The 16,749-nt window shown below is 38.4% G+C and overlaps 1 protein-coding gene across 1 annotated transcript in view; it reads right to left on the reverse strand.

Moving 5' to 3' along the window:
* The window catches only part of CORIN (corin, serine peptidase), a 220,577-nt gene that overhangs the window by 4,573 nt on the left and 199,255 nt on the right, over positions 1–16,749 (reverse strand). The window contains exons 16-20 of the mRNA XM_023532241.1: positions 16,171–16,287; positions 13,671–13,720; positions 13,353–13,527; positions 3,603–3,874; positions 1,351–1,484 (exon numbers count right to left, since the gene is read on the reverse strand). Coding sequence (XP_023388009.1) covers positions 1,351–1,484; positions 3,603–3,874; positions 13,353–13,527; positions 13,671–13,720; positions 16,171–16,287 — 748 coding nt within the window. The remainder of the gene's footprint in view (positions 1–1,350; positions 1,485–3,602; positions 3,875–13,352; positions 13,528–13,670; positions 13,721–16,170; positions 16,288–16,749) is intronic.

Here is a 16,749-nt window from a genome sequence, read left to right on the forward strand (position 1 = left end):
CATTCAGTGTATGTGGCATACATCACACACAGGTATGTGAAAGATAGGGGTTTCATATCTATTAACTTACTCTTCAAAACACCCTGCAAATTGGAATCAGCCCCATTTTACTCATGAGAAAACTTTCTAGAGAGGTCAGACAACTTCGACAGGTCACTTCGTTCATACTAGCAGAGATGGGATACAGCCCAGATATTTCAGGCTGCAAATGCTATGTGCCAAGCACCACACCCATGCTGCCTCCCAAAACACTTTTTTTTTTTTTTTTTTTGGCTTAGGAAATGAAACCTGGACCTCTTGCATGGAAGGCAGGGACTCCTCTACCACTGCTCACCTCAGCTGAATAATTTGTGGTCACAAGGCCAAAGGGAAGATGGTCTCAGTGAAACTCAGGGAGCCATCCATCTGCCTCCCTCTTTCCCCTGACAACTGTCTAAGGAATCACCACTGGGCCATTTCCAATCCCCTGATTTGCCCACTCTGAAATAAGGTAAGCAAAAGTGTTTTATTAGGTTAGTGGTAACACATTGTTGCATTTCTTCCTCAATTCTATGATGTCGGTGGGAGGGGGCGATTCGATCTACTCCAAAGCAGTGAAATGACAGTGCTTCCTAGCAGTGAAGTGTGATAACTGCTGTCCCTACTATGTCATAAGCTTCTTTAAGTGCTTATACTTTTTTATCCTTTCCTGGAAGCCAGTCCAGTACACTATTCAATGAATTTTTAAGTAAAAATAAAATGCTTCCCTGAATGGCTAAGTTAGCACAGTCTACGAATTGTTGTGACCAGGAATCCTGAGGATCTGAAGATCATGTTCAGTGACATTTGAAGACATGCCGACAATTAAGTGCAGGCCTAAACTATGTCAATGTGACCATGTGCTGAGATGGAGGTAGCTCTGTCACACACCTGGGAAGCTGGGATTGTGTGTGTTTTAATGCCATCCCCTGACAGAGGAAACATCTTTTGGTGTTCCCCTCCTTCCTGGGGCAGCCTGGTTGGAGCCATGGTTACAACCTGCTCCTCTTAGACATGCATTTGTCTTAGCCACTAAAATGGCCCAGTGACATAGACCAGAACAATGGTGTTTTCCTCCTGTTGCTGGTCTAGGTGCCTTTCCTCATGCAGTGGATGAGAAAGCCGAAGGCAACCTGAGCAAAGAGCATGGAGGTAGTAAGACGGGTCGCTTGGGGACCGGATGACGGAAGCCACACTGTGAATAAATATCTGGTAACAAATAATTTTCAAAAAATATTTCCGAAGGGCCACGCATGCATAAAAATGAGTTTATGTGGACCCATTGTAGTTAGTGCTGAACTGAATTGCCTCGGTAACCAGGAAGTAACTTACCATGCACGAGTCAACTGTTCCAGACTCGTAGCCAGCACATATCATCCGGGTGGTGATGGTCTTCATGTCAAAGTAGGACTGACACTGCTGCAGAGAAATAACACGGACTTCTCCCTCTTGCAGCTTAAAAGGCACTGGAGTTTTTAAAAAGAAGAAAAAATAAATGCATAAAAGGCCTAAGTGACTCAAAAATTAGGCTAGCCATATATAAAATGATTACATTTTTATACCCCAAAAAACATATACTTTATTCCAAATGTCATTTCAAAGACAAGGCTTGTTTGGAATCGGAATTTTCCAATTAGAAGTGTTAAGAGCAATCATCTAGTCAAACCTCTTTTTTTTTTCATTGAGAAAACAGGCACAGAGTGATTAAGTAACTTGGTTAGGTAACTTGGCTCATCTTTCTCCCTCTTATTATATATGCTGTAATAAAAACAACAGCCACTGCAATAAAATGAAAAATAATAAGTCCATGACTCGGCCCCAGATAGGAGGCTGCCAGCTCAGTGTCAGCTCAGCACATCAGCCCTATTCTGCTACCGGTCTCAACACCTGTTCACTGTGACAGAGGGAGGGCTGCCCAATCCTGGGTTTGAAGAATGTGCCTCACCATGTGCTATTGTAGCCCTTAGTTGAGGTAAGAACTTTTAATCCTAGAATATATGACAGAGATATTGAAATGAACAAAGCCATTCTTTAGTGTTAGCAGAGAGAATATGTGAATTCCAATTTGCTTCAAAGTTCTTGTAGAATAATAATGGATTTCTCAAAGCATGAAATTTTTGTTTTACCATTCTACAAAATTATACGCACTGTCCTTTTTTTATAGTGATGGTGGAGCAGTGCATATGGATAGGGTAATTTACTGGAAGAAAGAATCATGTTTGGAAAAATCGATGTGATGCAGACAGTGAAAGTTTTATGAGTTGTCAAAAGAATGAATGGTAATGAAAACCTTTGCTGACATGTATTGGGTACTAACACTTCCATTTAGCATTCTCTGAGCCTACCGTCTTTAATCTACAATAATCCTGTGACTTAGACAGTTGCTATTATTTTGTCTACTGTATAGAAAGCTAGAAAGTGGTACAATCAGGGTCAATCAGATCTTTTTCACTGAATTCAGACCCTTGCTCTTTATGCTATACTATATATGTGGTTTGTGAGATATTTACATTATTGCTCTGAATTGGTGTGGATATTGTGGGAACAATAAAAGTAGAGGCAACGGAAAGTATATACTGCTCTTATCTCATGTCACAGTACTAATTATAGCTTTTAGAAACCAAGATGTGCAGGAATGGTGATATCATATACAGTCAAAGTTCTTACATGGGAGCTTTTCAGAAGTCATTGACTTAACTTCTATTGAATTTTTCTTTCTCTCCTCAATTGATCATATGAAAATAAACTCAGCTCAAAATCTATCTGATTAAATTAAAAAAAAAAACTGTCCTTCAAATTGGCAGTTGTTAAGGTAGATAACAAACAGGACACCAACATGCATCGCCATTCCTGAGAGCCATGGCAGTGCCCGCGATACAATCGGAGTGGCCGGGAATTATCCTTAAAGAAAAATGTCTCCTTGATTAAATTCCTACTCTAAACTCTTAATGAGTTAAGCAAAATGAGAGAGTCCATTCTGGGGGCTGGGAGTAATTACTACAAATTTTTAAATTTCTATGTTTTGTATGTTTAAATCATCTAGGGAGCCAAACAATTTTAATCACTTTAAATAGGCAAATAGCATATTGGTTTTCTTTCTAGAACTTACAAGTTGTGTTAAAGATGTTGACAAGACCAAATCATAATGCAGAATTGGAAATGTGACTGTGCAGCCTTACTGCAGGAATGCAACTGACTAACCGCTAGATAAAGGCTCCGAGTGCATTTGCCTGCAGATAGTGTAAAACATCAATGGAGACCATCCAAGCAGGGATGACTGACAGGTCTCATCCTACACAGCAGCTCTAAAACACTGTTAGTGGATCCCTGGAGAAAGATTCTGAGGTGTTGAGAAGGATTTTTGAGGTCGCATCTGAGCTTGGCAGGTTAAGTGCCAGTGATAAAGTACGGACATCGACAATTTGCATAGAAGGGAGACTGTGATACATACACATGCTTAGTATTTACCATTTGCGGCTATACTTTTAGAAGTGAAAATGAGAAATCATTGCCAAAAGCTAGGAAATAACCCAGTGTTTTTAGTTACAAGCTGAAAACAAGTGCTGCTGACGACCCTGGCTTACTTTTGTGGCCCATGTGCCCCCAGCCTGTGATGTAGCAGTATGTATCAGGTTCTAATGACTGCAGCATGCTGGGTAAGCAGACTGGCCGGACGTAGCTAGTTTCGGTGATGTCTTCTCCTAACTCCACTATGCTGATGTCATAGTCCACCACTGCTCGACTGTAGCGAGGGTGCAGGATGATGGTTTTCACGAGGCGCGTCTGTATGTATGATGATGGGTGGTCAAGATTGTTGATGCCAAACACCACTTTCCAGTCAGCAGCAGTCTCTCTCCTAAAATAATAATTCAAGAGCTGTTGGCATCTTAAACTCTCTAGAGAGAAACTTCAGCTACTTACGTATCTCGGATGCACTATAGCAGTAGCGGCAGGGGGGTTTACACAGAGTCAGGCACCACAGCTCTGGACACAATAAACATTCACTTTGATTTGCAATTTGCCATACTCATCTCTAGTTTTAGACATGAAAATGTCACATTTTCTTTTCTTTTCTTCGTTAAATCTCCACACTGGGACGCACTAGGTACCTGGAAAGGGCAGGTGGACAGTCGAGTGGCCAGGACGCGTCCCACTTCTGTGCCCTTGACGCCGAACCCACCCCGCGTTCTCCTGGGGGAAACAGAAACCTCGGTGCTGTGCCCATGATGCCCCGCCCCTCCCCCACGCCGGCCACCCTCACCCGATCCCATGAAAATGGAACATTTTCACTTCGTTAAGCTAGCCAAGTTTAGAGATTGTCTATTTACATCTTTTCATGAGTGCATAAAATTTCCCCTCCTTTCACCCTTTGCGATTTTGCTTTAATATCTTCTATTTAATATTTCTTCTTTTTAGGAAAAGAAAATTAATATTTATAACAACTGTGATAGACATCACTCTATTTTGCAAGTCTTACTCCAGAAATAGTATAGCTAAGTGGAGATCTGGAGGTAGTTTAAAGGTTATCAAATTTGTAATAAATATTATGCAACGGCATCATTGCTGTTCTATAAATCTTATGAACCTCTTACTTTTAATATTATGCTCTGCCCTTGGTGTTTCTAAAGAAGTTTCTGTAATACACACGGTGAATAGACTTTAGAATAGGGTGACCACAAAGTAAATACACAAAGGGGCTTGATGTACATCAATAAGTAGAGTGTGTCACACCAGGAACCCTGCCCACCTGAAGGGTTATCTGTCTCTCAGTTCCTGCTGATTGCTGTCATGTTAGAATGCCCAACAACCTGCCCTTCCTGCTGTTCAAAGAAAGCCAAAGTTCTGGATTAAATGTAAAATATCCACAGTTTTAAATGCTGGCTAAAATTTTTAAAATGTATACAAGCAAAATAGGTTAGCAGGCTGGTTTCTTCATTAGTGTAAGATCTCTACTTTTCAAGTTTATAACATATTTGTATACACATTATTTCAAATGGACTTCTTGCCAACCATGAGATGTAAATAGGAATTCTAATTCCATTTTATAAATGAGAAAGCAGTGACTTGGAGCAAATGAGTGACTCACCTAAAGGCACCAAGTTACTAAGTGATGGTAACAGACCAGAATGCTGGTCCTTTAAATCCCTTTCTTCTAAACTTCTTTGAAACAAAGAGAAGGCTCCACAGGCATCGACATAGGAATCAGGTGCTAACCACAGAAGGGAAAGAAAACACTTAGGATGGGTGGAGACTGACTGGTGACGATAGGGCGGCAGCTTGCAGGACCGCATCTCCCAGATGTGATGGAGAGCTAGCCATCAGTGATGAAATTGCAGAAATTGAACAATTCTATTATCCCAGGGTTTAAAAAATCAAGAGAATAGGATAGTCAGATATATATCTTAGACCTTCAAGAATCAGATTTCAGACTGTTTTGAAAAAAAGACAGATATGATCATGCATCTTGAGACATATAAAGCAAGTACAGCTCAACAGAGATGGGAGAATTTCAGTGCCAGATTCTGATGCTCCCCTCACAAATGACTGCAGTAAGAAAATGAAGAATCAGCTAAAAAGTAAATGTGACTACATAAGGATCCCAGAGCTTTGAAACTGGGAAGTCTATCAGAAAAGAGTGGCATGGAACCATAGCAATTGTCAAAGTCTTAGTCATAGAGTGAGCAGGAGTTTGCTTAAAAAGTAGGAAAAATAAAAATAGCTTCTCAGCAAAATAATGTATAAAAACATGAAAAGAGGAAAATTTTTATCTGTGGCAAATAATATTAGTAGATAACTAAGACACAGCAGAACTATGTAAAATTTCCTTTACTTCCCATTTCTCTATTCAAGGAGAATGATCTTCAAACAAAATCCAGAAGATTCATTTTCCAAGTGTTTAATGCTTTGAAATGTTGAACTCGTGTGTGGTCTAAGATATGAGAGGAGACAGTGAGAGATCACTGACCTTCTGTAGATGAATTAACATTTCTAGATCCAGATAAATTATAGACCTAACAACTGAAAGAACTACAGATGTGATTACTAAGAAACACTGAGAAGGGGCTGTTTAGTTAATTAGCAAATATTTATTGAGTGGCTGTTATATGCCATGCTAAAAGAAATGAAAACACAGGGCTGAGGAAGACAGAGCTCATGCCCTTATAGAGCTTTCATTCTACTGGGCTAGAATGAGTGTGTGTGTGTGTGTATTGAGCACTCTGAAGTGAAAAAAATAGGATAATGTAATAAAGAGATGACTGGTGGAGGGTTACTTTTGCTAAGATGGGTAGGTATGGCCTTTAACAAAAGCGAGACTTGAATGATGGGAAGGAGGCAATTTTGTAACTCTACTAAAATGTTCTAAACTGCAGAAGCAGCAAGTTCAAAGGTGATGAGGTAGGAATGAACATGGAGGATTTCAGGGACAGAAAGAAGGCTAGATGTTTGGAGCCCAGTGATTGATGGGAGAATAGAGGAAGGGACAGTCAAAGAGGTAGGACTAAATCTTAAAAGGCTATGATGAGAAGGTTTTATTTTTGTTATAAAGAAAAGCCATCATAGGGTTTTAAGCAGAAGGAGTAACATGGTCAGATTTTAGAAAGATCACTATCTCACTATGTAGACAAAAGACATTAAAGAAATAAGAATAGTCAAAAGACCAAACAGGAAACTGTTTTAATAGTTTTTATGAATTGGTTTGTCACATGTTGAAGTCCTAATCCCCAGTACGTCTGAATATGATCTTATTTGGAGATAAGGTCTTTACAGAGGTAACCAAAACTAAAACGAGGTTGTTAGGGTGGGCCCTAATCCAATATGACTGATGTCCTTGTAAAAGGAGAAATTTGGAGACGGACATACACACAAAGAGAATGCTATGTGAAGATGAAGGCAGAAATCAGAGTGATGCTTCTGCAGGCCAAGAAATGCTAAAGATTGACAGTAAACCACCAGAATCTAGGTGAGATGCATTGTCATTGACAGCCCTCAGAAGGAACCAGCTTCACCAATACCTTGCTCTTCAGCTTCTAGCCTCCAGAACTATAAAACCAATAGCTTCTGTTGGTCAAGCTACCCAGCTTGTGGTACTTTATTATGGCAGCCCTAGGAAGTTAATATAATAATGAAGACTTGTTACAGTAGTGGCTTGGACTAGAATGATAGCATGAAAATGCTGAGAGGGGTTTGGGTCAGAACAATATTTTGGAAGATCCTACAGAATTTACTGCTAAAGTAAATGTAAGAAAAATTAAGGATGATTCCTAGGTTTGATGTATTAGCAAACCAGTGGATAATGATACCTTTTACTGAGATGGGAAAAGTTTGTGAACCACACAGTTATTTGATCAGTGGGAGAGGTAAGGAATCGAGTTTTGTTTTGACCATGCAAATGGTCAAATGTTTATTGCACATTCAAATGGACATCTCATCTAAATAGTTAAATATATATGTGTAAAGTTGGTAGGTGGGGGTGGTGGTTGGGGAAAAATCTGGTCTGGGCTAGAGATAGAAATTTGGAAGTCATGAACAAGTATTTGATATTCATATCTGATATCCAGATATGATATTCATCAATACTTGATATTCATATTTGTTCAAATATGAACAAGTATTTGAAACCATGTTTTAGTATATAGATAAGAAAGCCAAGAATTGGACCCACGTCTTAGTCAACTCATGCTGCTATTACAAATTACCATAGCCTGGGTGTCTTAAACCACAAAGATTTGTTACAGTTCTGAAGGCTGAAAGGCCTAGATCAGGGTGCTAGCATGGTCAGGTTCTGGTTTAGAGATGGCTGGTTTTTTGGTGTATCTTTATAAGGCAGAGGGGGCAGAGAGAGAGATGGAGAAAGAGGATCAGGGAGGAGGGAGAAGAGGAAGGAGGGTGAAAATGGAAGAGAGAGCAAGCACTAACTTTCTTATAGGGACTCTGATTCCATCATGCAGGTTCTGCTCTCATGTCTAATTACCCACTTCCAAACACCATCCTACTTGGGGTTAGAGTTTCAACATATGAATGGAGGGGTGGACACAAACCTGCAGTCTATCACAACTCTGGAACACTAAAACATTCAGTGACCTAAAAAAGGAGGAAAAGGAGAAAGGCTGTGAAATAAGAGAAAAACAATAATTTTTTGTTGTTGTTACTCTAAAAGAAATGTGAAAAAAAATATTTCAAGAAGGATGTAGTGACAATATACTGGGGAGAGTTCCAGTGAGCTGGAAATGAAAATTCACCTTCGGATTTGACAAAATAGAAGTAGTTAAAGACTTTGATAAATACCGTTTTTGTAGTGACCTTGATGAGAGCCCGGCTGGAGTAGGTTGAGGAGAAAATGAGAAGTGGAGAAGTGGAAAAGTGGAGACAGTGACTGTAGGAAACTTTTAGGAGTTCGACTGTGAATAGTAGTCAAATGGAGCAATAGTTGAAGAAGGTTGTGAAGTCAAGAGAAGGGGCATTAAATTAGTGACATTATAGCATGTTTGCTGAAGGTAATGATCCAGCAAAAAGGGAAAAATTAATGATGCAAAATTGAAGTGATGATTTTAGGAATAAAGTAATCGAAAAGATGAGAGGGGATATGATTGTTCTTAAATAGGATCAGAAATACATCTTCTACCATGACTCAAGGGAAAGTAAGGGATGTGGTCATAGATACAAGTAATTTGTTGGAACTGGGGATGAGATGAGGTGAAAGATATTATGGTGTCTGTTTTCTCCGTGAAGTATGAGGTGAAATCAGTGGAGAGTGAAAGAGATCAGAGGAGTGGGGAAAAGATGTCAAACAGATATCGCTGAGGGTAGAAAAGTGACTTCGCTACAGAAATATATTGGAAATGTCCCATATTGTTAGATGCTCATTTAAGATTCATAATCATACATTTGACATGTGCTCAGTTAGCAGACAGGTGTGTGTTATCCTTCAGAAGTGGTCAGCTGTTCAGATACAGGTGCAGAGCACATGGATAGGTAGTCCCTGCAAGACTAGAAGAAACAGTAACTACAAAGATTGAAAGGGGAAGAGGTCCTAGTTTCTGAAAGCTTCAGAAACTATGGGGATTGGCCCACAGTTTAGGCCAACAGCTGTCCACACTCTAGACCCAGACCTTTTGTACTAGAGAGGGGAGAAAGACAGAGAACACCTCTATAGGGGACAGAACAGTGGGGGGCATAGAGTCAGGTCAGAATCATCAAGGGCTTTTTACAACCACATTTGCTAACTCTCCAGTGATGCTGAAAAATAGCACCCCAGGGGAGGTATAGATCCAAAGTGGAGAATTCCCTTTCAGTGGACATTATTCTTGATGAGAATGGATCAAATCCCTCAAATCGATGGAATGATAAAACAAATTGTGAATGACTGCCGTAGCTCGTAAGCACCTGGAAGATAAAGATGCAATCATGAAGACGCAACGTGGTCTCAGTAATGAAAAGTCAGACCAACCCTCTCACGTCCTTTTCTGAGTGTGTTAAAAGACTGTTAGAGCAAGACAGATGGGTGAGCACGATGATTTTGTTCTGTGAAGAATGAGAGAGAAAGCTGTCCAGAAATAAGTGAAAAGATTTTTGAGTAATATTAAAGGTCCAAGCAATGGCACCAATCAGCATTTTGGGTAATATTCTCCTTTGGTTCTGAAGAGCATGAATATGCAGTTAGAAAATGTGGTATTCACATCGACTCTTTGTTGGAGGTCTGTCTGATATGTTTGAAAGAAAGGTCTAGGGACAAAGAAGTTGAAGGTCCCGGTGAGAGGACTGAAGTGACAAGGCCAAAGCACTAAGTTAGCTGGAGGAAGAAAGGAGACTGATGGACTGAGATAATAGGGGGAGAAGTGTAGACAGGCAACCAAAGTCTTGATAGAGTGAAGTCTATGGTAGAAATCAAGATAAGGGTGCCTTGGCAGGGTTAGGGATTACGGTCATAAAGTAGGATGATAGTTTTTCATACAGGTTCCCTGGAGAGAAATTACTACTTGTGTGCCAGCCTAGGAAGTTCATCCTTCAGTCTTTCAAAGGTGGGAGAAGGCAGGAAAATTGCTCGTTATATTGCCCCTTAACGTTAGTCTTTCTTCCTTAGAACTATTGAAGTTGAATTGTTATTAAGGCATGTAGGACTTGATCAGCTTAGTATCTTGTTTTTCATTTTCATTTGGGATTTTTAAATACCTCTCTATGGAAGAGTAAAACAAATTTGTCTTTTTCCACCAATATAATTAAAAGAGACAGGCTCAAGAGGAACTACACTGGGTTTTGCCAAAGTATGGGATCAGGATATAAAGTAAGTCCCATTAATTGTAGAAATTCATAGCTCCAGCAGAAAGTAAGGCTTATAATTTAGAAATTCTCAGAAGCTTGAAGGGCCACTGGAGAGACTGTAAAACAGAATCAGAGCTATTAGCACACATCCAGATGAAGGCTTATTTGAAGCTGGGCAATTAATTTCTAGTTGCTTATGGATAGGCCAGGTCCCTCTTGACAGTTCTGTTAAGTTTAGTGTTCCATGAAATTTCACTAAGCCCTTTGATATCATATCCATTTCCTTAATTATAAATACATATTTCTCCTCTATTGCAAGGTTTCTTCTTAACTTCACGGATCTGTCACTGAAAGAGGAAACTTGGATACCACATAAGGAAATGACAAAAGTGGCGTATGAACCTGGATTAACTAGCACGTAAAGAATGTTGTTCCCTTAAAGAACTGTTGGACTCATTTAGGTAATCATTTTTTGATGAATGTGCTCTTGCTAGTGTAATCTTCTGCTTATCATGAAGTTTTAAATAAGAACTGGAAAAGACATCTGGAAACATCTGGCCCCTTCTGAAGAAATAACATTGCAGTGTATTTCCTGACATACTACACAGACTCTTCAAATCATTTTGAGTCTTACCCACTAAATGTTCTCAAGAGGAGATACTGATTTGATTTTTTTATTTCCCCTTCTCCCCCGCAAAAGCAATCAAACAGCTGGACATACACATTTATATTTTATAGTCACTTATCACATTATATTCTATTATTTGTCAAAATGTCCTCACTAGGTTAGCACTCCAAGGAAGGAAACATGTATTCACCTTTGTAACCTCATGTGGAACTAAATACATGTGCTAGGACTCTATCCTGCAGAAACAAGAGGGTGAGTATCTTTGTATAAGAAGACATATTGCTGACTGTTAAAATGGTAGCAGATTATAACTAACCTGAATGTCCATCAACTGGAGAATAATACAAAAAGTTTTGGTAAATCTACATTGTGGAATACCATTTAGATTGGAAAAAGAATGAGCTACAACTACATCAACTGACCTAGAGGGATATCTATGATATACTGCTACATGAGAAAAGCAAATTATGAACAAAATTATAGCGTGATTCTAAATTTGAAGTAAACAATGACACCTTGAGAAATATTTATTTATTTATTTATAGCTGTGGAGGAACATGCACCAGGCTGTAACAGGGTATATGCGTGAGGATGATGAGAAAGTAGAATGTGAGAGGAGATACAACAGTGCTAACAAAATGTGAAAATACTCACCCCATAATGCTAAGGGAAAAGGTGGAATGCATGATTTTAGTAATAATTTTTAAAAAGACATGTTGACTTTTATCAAGGTCTTACTGATACCATGCATGGTTCTCGAGGCTTTACACAGACTATCTCACTAAATGCCAGAACCAACCCTGTGAGGCAGGAACTGTTTTTTCCTTCATTTCAGAGATGAGAAAAGTGTGACCCAGAGAAGTTAACAAACTGACCCATGGTCACACAGTACATGGCAAAGCTGAGAAAAAATAATAATAGACAAATAGGAAAAAAAAAGAAAAAGAAATTGAATTTTTTCTTAGAAATTAACCTCATCTAATGAAAATAATCAATTTAATTAGGTGCTAGAACTGTGAGTTGTTTTGTTTTAATTTTTTCTATTATTTAATATTACTTTTAATAAAATTATTACAAATAAATCAAATAGGTGATATGGTGTTTTTATTTGTTTGTTTTATGAAAATGTCCTCAAGTCCTTTGACACTCCTCTCACTGGGGGAAATTTTGTGCTTCTTCCCTTTGGATCTGGGTGGAGCTTGTGAGGGCTCTGACCAACCACACAGTAGAAGCAGTGTTGCGTCTTTGGAGACTGGGTCACAAAATGACACAGCTTCATTCTGGCTCCCTTTCGGGGGAGCTGACTCTCGGGGATGCCAGCCACCATGCTGTGAGTCCCATATGGAGGGGAACCATAAGGCCCCAGGCAATACTGCCTGCCAGACTTTCTGTAGTTGCAGCCCCTAGCCTTAGAACCTTCTAGCTAAGGCCCAAACATCCCCAAGCAGTGACAACTGTCCAGATGTCTGACTCCCAGAATATTCTGTTTTTGTTTATTTATTGTTGTTATTGTTTGGTTTAGTTTGTTTGCTCCTAAACTACACAAGAGATAGTCGGAACAAATGAAGACATTCTGTAGTGACGTTTGTCAATTTAGGGTAGATCTCCCGTTGGTCTTATTTTTCCATTCTCTTTAAGCATATTGTGGTGGTTAATTTTATGTGCCAACGTGGCTGGGCTGTGGTGCCAAAATATTTGATCAAACATTATTCTGGATTCTTCTGTGAAGGTGTGTTTTGGGTAAAATTAATGTTTAAATCAGTGGACTTTGAGTAAAGTAGATTACCCTCCCTAAAGTGAATGGGCCTCACTCAATAAATTGGAGACCTTAATAAAACAAAGACGGACCTCCTATGAGCAAGCAATTCAACTAGCTAACTGCCTTTGGACTGCAACTCTTCCCATCTCCTGGCCTAGCCCACTAGATTTTGGATTCACCAAGCTACCTCAATCATGCAAGCCAATTCCTTAAAATAAGTTTCTCTCTCTCTCTAGCATTGGCCTGTTTCTCTAGAGAACCCTGACTAGTACACATATTGTACTTTTAACTCTACTTCCTGAACTCCTCACCAGGTCCTCCAGCATCCTAACTTCACTGTAGTATTCAAGTAAATCATCTCGTTTAACTTAAGATATATTTAATATATATAACGGGACTAGAGAAAAGCTAATGCTGGCTGGAGAGTCAACCTGTTGAACTTCTTTCTCTTCCTCCCTCTTTCGGCCATAAATCATAAGCAAGTTACATCCATTGCCAATAAATGAGCAGCATATATATAGGCTGACGATACTGAGGATAGAAGAAATGTGAGTAGATAAAGGCCCAGGAAGTAGAACAGTGGCTTTTGCACTGAAGTGGCTTCATAGAACTACATGTGCCCTAAGAATGTCCAAGTGACAAAATGATAAAATCCAGGCAAAGCAAAAAATAAAAGGTGCAGCTCACCCCTCGAAGCAGTGGGCGACCGTCAGAACCCACTTCTTGGCAATGAGGACACAGCCACAGATGTGCCCACTGGGCTCACTCTGCAGGGAACACTGCCAGGGCCACCTTCCAGGACGACTTGTCCTACCCCCAAGGATCCTCTTGTTCATTCGGGCGGCAGGGCGGCGTCCACAGTCTACCAAGGAGCAGGAAAGACTGTGTGACTCACCGCCAAATCCCTCTAGATGACTGGTTCTTTGCTGTCATGTGCAGCGGTCATTTTTTTCCCCCTGAGCCAATTCGGTTCATATCCCATTGCTACATCACTCATCCTCTCACCTTGTTTAGTGCACAGAAGATAAATCTTACTTCTGCTGTGACAGGACTGCCTAGATTTGGAAACATAAAATGATATAATATTAAGTTACGTGGTTATTGTTCACTTCAAATACTATCAATGAAAAGCGAGACATAGGCTCAACTCTTATGTAAGGTCACATTCTCTGAGTAATGATTATACTTAAGTGAAGAAATTCTCAAGGCAGGGTCATTGTCAGATATCACCTCAGGGGTGGGGGTAATTTTTTTACATCTTTTTTTATTTTAAAAAGATTTTAATCAGAATATAGCTAACATGCGCAATTATATTAGTTTCAGGTATACGCCATGTATTTTTTTAGTTTATTTAATATCATCGAAATATAATTTCAAACTTATAGGAAGAGAAACTATTATTAGTAAAGTTTCCCACATCATCTTGGCTGATGGCACCATCCAAAATATTAACTCAAACCATCATTTTCAAAGTAGAGAGAAGAAGGGGAAGGGAATTGGGCTGCTTCATAGAACCTGCTTCATAGAAGAACATGTCAGATTTTAATGCTTATGGAAAGGACGTGTGTGTTCGAAAAAAAAGTTGAGATAGTTTGAAAGAAATAAAATGTTACTTAAAAAAAGTTAGAGAACAGATAAAGGAACTGAATACTTAGACTGGAAAAAAATATTGCCAAGACTTGATATTAAACTGTGGTTCTATAATTAGCGGACAGAAAGAAGGAGAGATTACATTTATTTCATGTAACTCTAGAAGGTAGAATCAGAATCAGCAGATAGAATTTATAGGAAGTGTGAGTTCAAGAAAGGAAAAGCTTTCTAAAAATGGGAGTTAACCTTTGAAGGCAAGAACATGAATCATGTTCAAGTATCTATCAATGAATTCAATTTAGGGTATATCAAGTTTTAATCACAAAGTTCTCTTCCAACTATGAAGCATTTATTCACAGTGTAACTATTTAAAAGACAAAACACTTGGGACTATCAAAAATACTGTGATGTGCTTAGAATCCTAGACTTCTCAGGAAAAAAAATGTATATATATATACACATGTATATATTATACATGTATATACATATATATTCATCTCTATGTCACTTACACATTCCTTTTTGAAGATTTACTGTATTTTTATTTCTTGCTAAATTTGCATGGGGATTTGTGTAATTATTTGTATACAAGAAATTATATAATACCAAAAAAAAAGCACATTCATTTTTCCCTGCTACGACCTAAAGTTATATTTTCTCCTTTCTCTCTCCCATCTTTGTACCATTTCCAAATACCTGAAATTCATTTTATTTACTAGCTTATCATCTCTCTGTCCATCTATACAATGTATATTCCTTGAGACCAGGGCCCTTGTTACCCTCATTCACTTCTATTTCCCCTCAGAGCTTAGCACTGAACCTGGCATGGAAGAGAAACTCATTAATTAGTTGTTACGTGTTAGGTCCAAAATCACAGCTTATAGGACTAAGAAAAGATTATCCATCTCAACTTTTTATTTTATAGGAAACTATGGTTATATAAGATCACATATCTTTTAGTAAGCCAGAACTATAACCAGTTCTACGAACTCCCAATTTAGAATAAGTTACTTTATTTATTTATGTGTGTATTTGACCTGAAAGGGCTTTTCTGGCATTCCCAGTTTGAGGAAACAAATCATTCTTTTGAAAGATTCGGGTCATTGATTTGGAGGAAGTACTTCAGTTGACAAATATTCAGAAATTTAGTTGCATAGTTTGGTCTATGGGGAAAATGTCAAAACATTCTAAAGAAAAATGACCCACCTTTAGTTTTCTTCTTTGGACTTCTTAAAAAATGGCTTTGCTAGCACGTATTAAAAGCTTTGGAGATAAACCTGGTTTGAGTTGAAAGGCTATCACTTACCATCTGTGAGCTGTGAGTTTTGAGCAAGTTATTTAAATATTCTACAGCTATGTCTCTATAAGGTAATAAACACTAAATAACTGTTAATTCCTTCAGTTTCTCTTTCTCCTACACCCCTCCCATAGACAAGGGAGGCGGCCCTGGTTAAGATGTTATGATATTTCAGGGGAAATTTTTTAGATGTGTACTTTCAAGGCTACATAATTATAATTTCATTTTGTGTCCATTTTTTCTCTCTTTGGGTTTTATCAGTTGTCATTAGTTCATTTCCCTCTGTTAACTAGTTACAGAAAGAGTTACTGTAGAAAGAGCAGACGTGAGAATTTATTTCAAATAAGATGTGAAAAAAACTTGGAGATTAGAAAGCAAGTTCCTCCTCCTTCACCATGATAGTTTCTGTAATCATCATTAAAGAAAAACATATAGCCAAGAGAAGAAAAACTATTCTAGAAGGAAGAAATAAAGCCAAACGATGTTGAAATATAGAGGCCAGTAGCCATTCTATGGAAGCTCTTTATTGATGTGAAAAATTTGGATTATCTTAAATTAGAAAGTGAAGAAGGGCCCTGATAATAGACTCTCACTCCACAACCCACTCTACATACTTACCCTTTCACCAGCAATTCATGCAAAGTGGTCCCATTGAGGCTCTTCCAGTTGGAATGTAGTATCAGCCACTGTTGGTCTTGTTTCTGTTCCTGTATTAATTCTGTCACAGATGGTTCTCTGATAAAAGGATAAATACCAGTTAAACAGTCAAAATACAATGAGCTTTGATCAGGTTATATTATTTAGCATTCATTCTCTTTCCAAAAAATGCATTACATTATAAATCAATATTTCAAGAGGGAGATTTGTATTTGAAACTTAGTGTGAAATGTGATTGGCAAGAGGGGAAGTTATATTGGCAAGAGGGGAAGTTGCTTCAGTATATAAAAATATACTGAAGCAAAAGAGATCCAAATTATTACAGATGTTTTAGACATTCCTCCTTCTGACATGTATTTGAATTTTGTGAGGTGTTAGAGTTCTAATGTATATGTTGTAAAAATTCCAATATCTAAAAAAAACAAGAGCGACTTTAGACAGATGTCAAAAGTAAAATAAAATTGATCTGGCTGGTTTTTCTTTTCTCTTTTTTTTTTTTTCTTCACTCAATGTAATTCTGCAATATAGAAATATCTTAAA

The sequence above is a fragment of the Pteropus vampyrus genome, unplaced genomic scaffold (assembly GCF_000151845.1).
Source record: "Pteropus vampyrus isolate Shadow unplaced genomic scaffold, Pvam_2.0 Scaffold79, whole genome shotgun sequence".
NCBI lineage: Eukaryota > Metazoa > Chordata > Mammalia > Chiroptera > Pteropodidae > Pteropus > Pteropus vampyrus.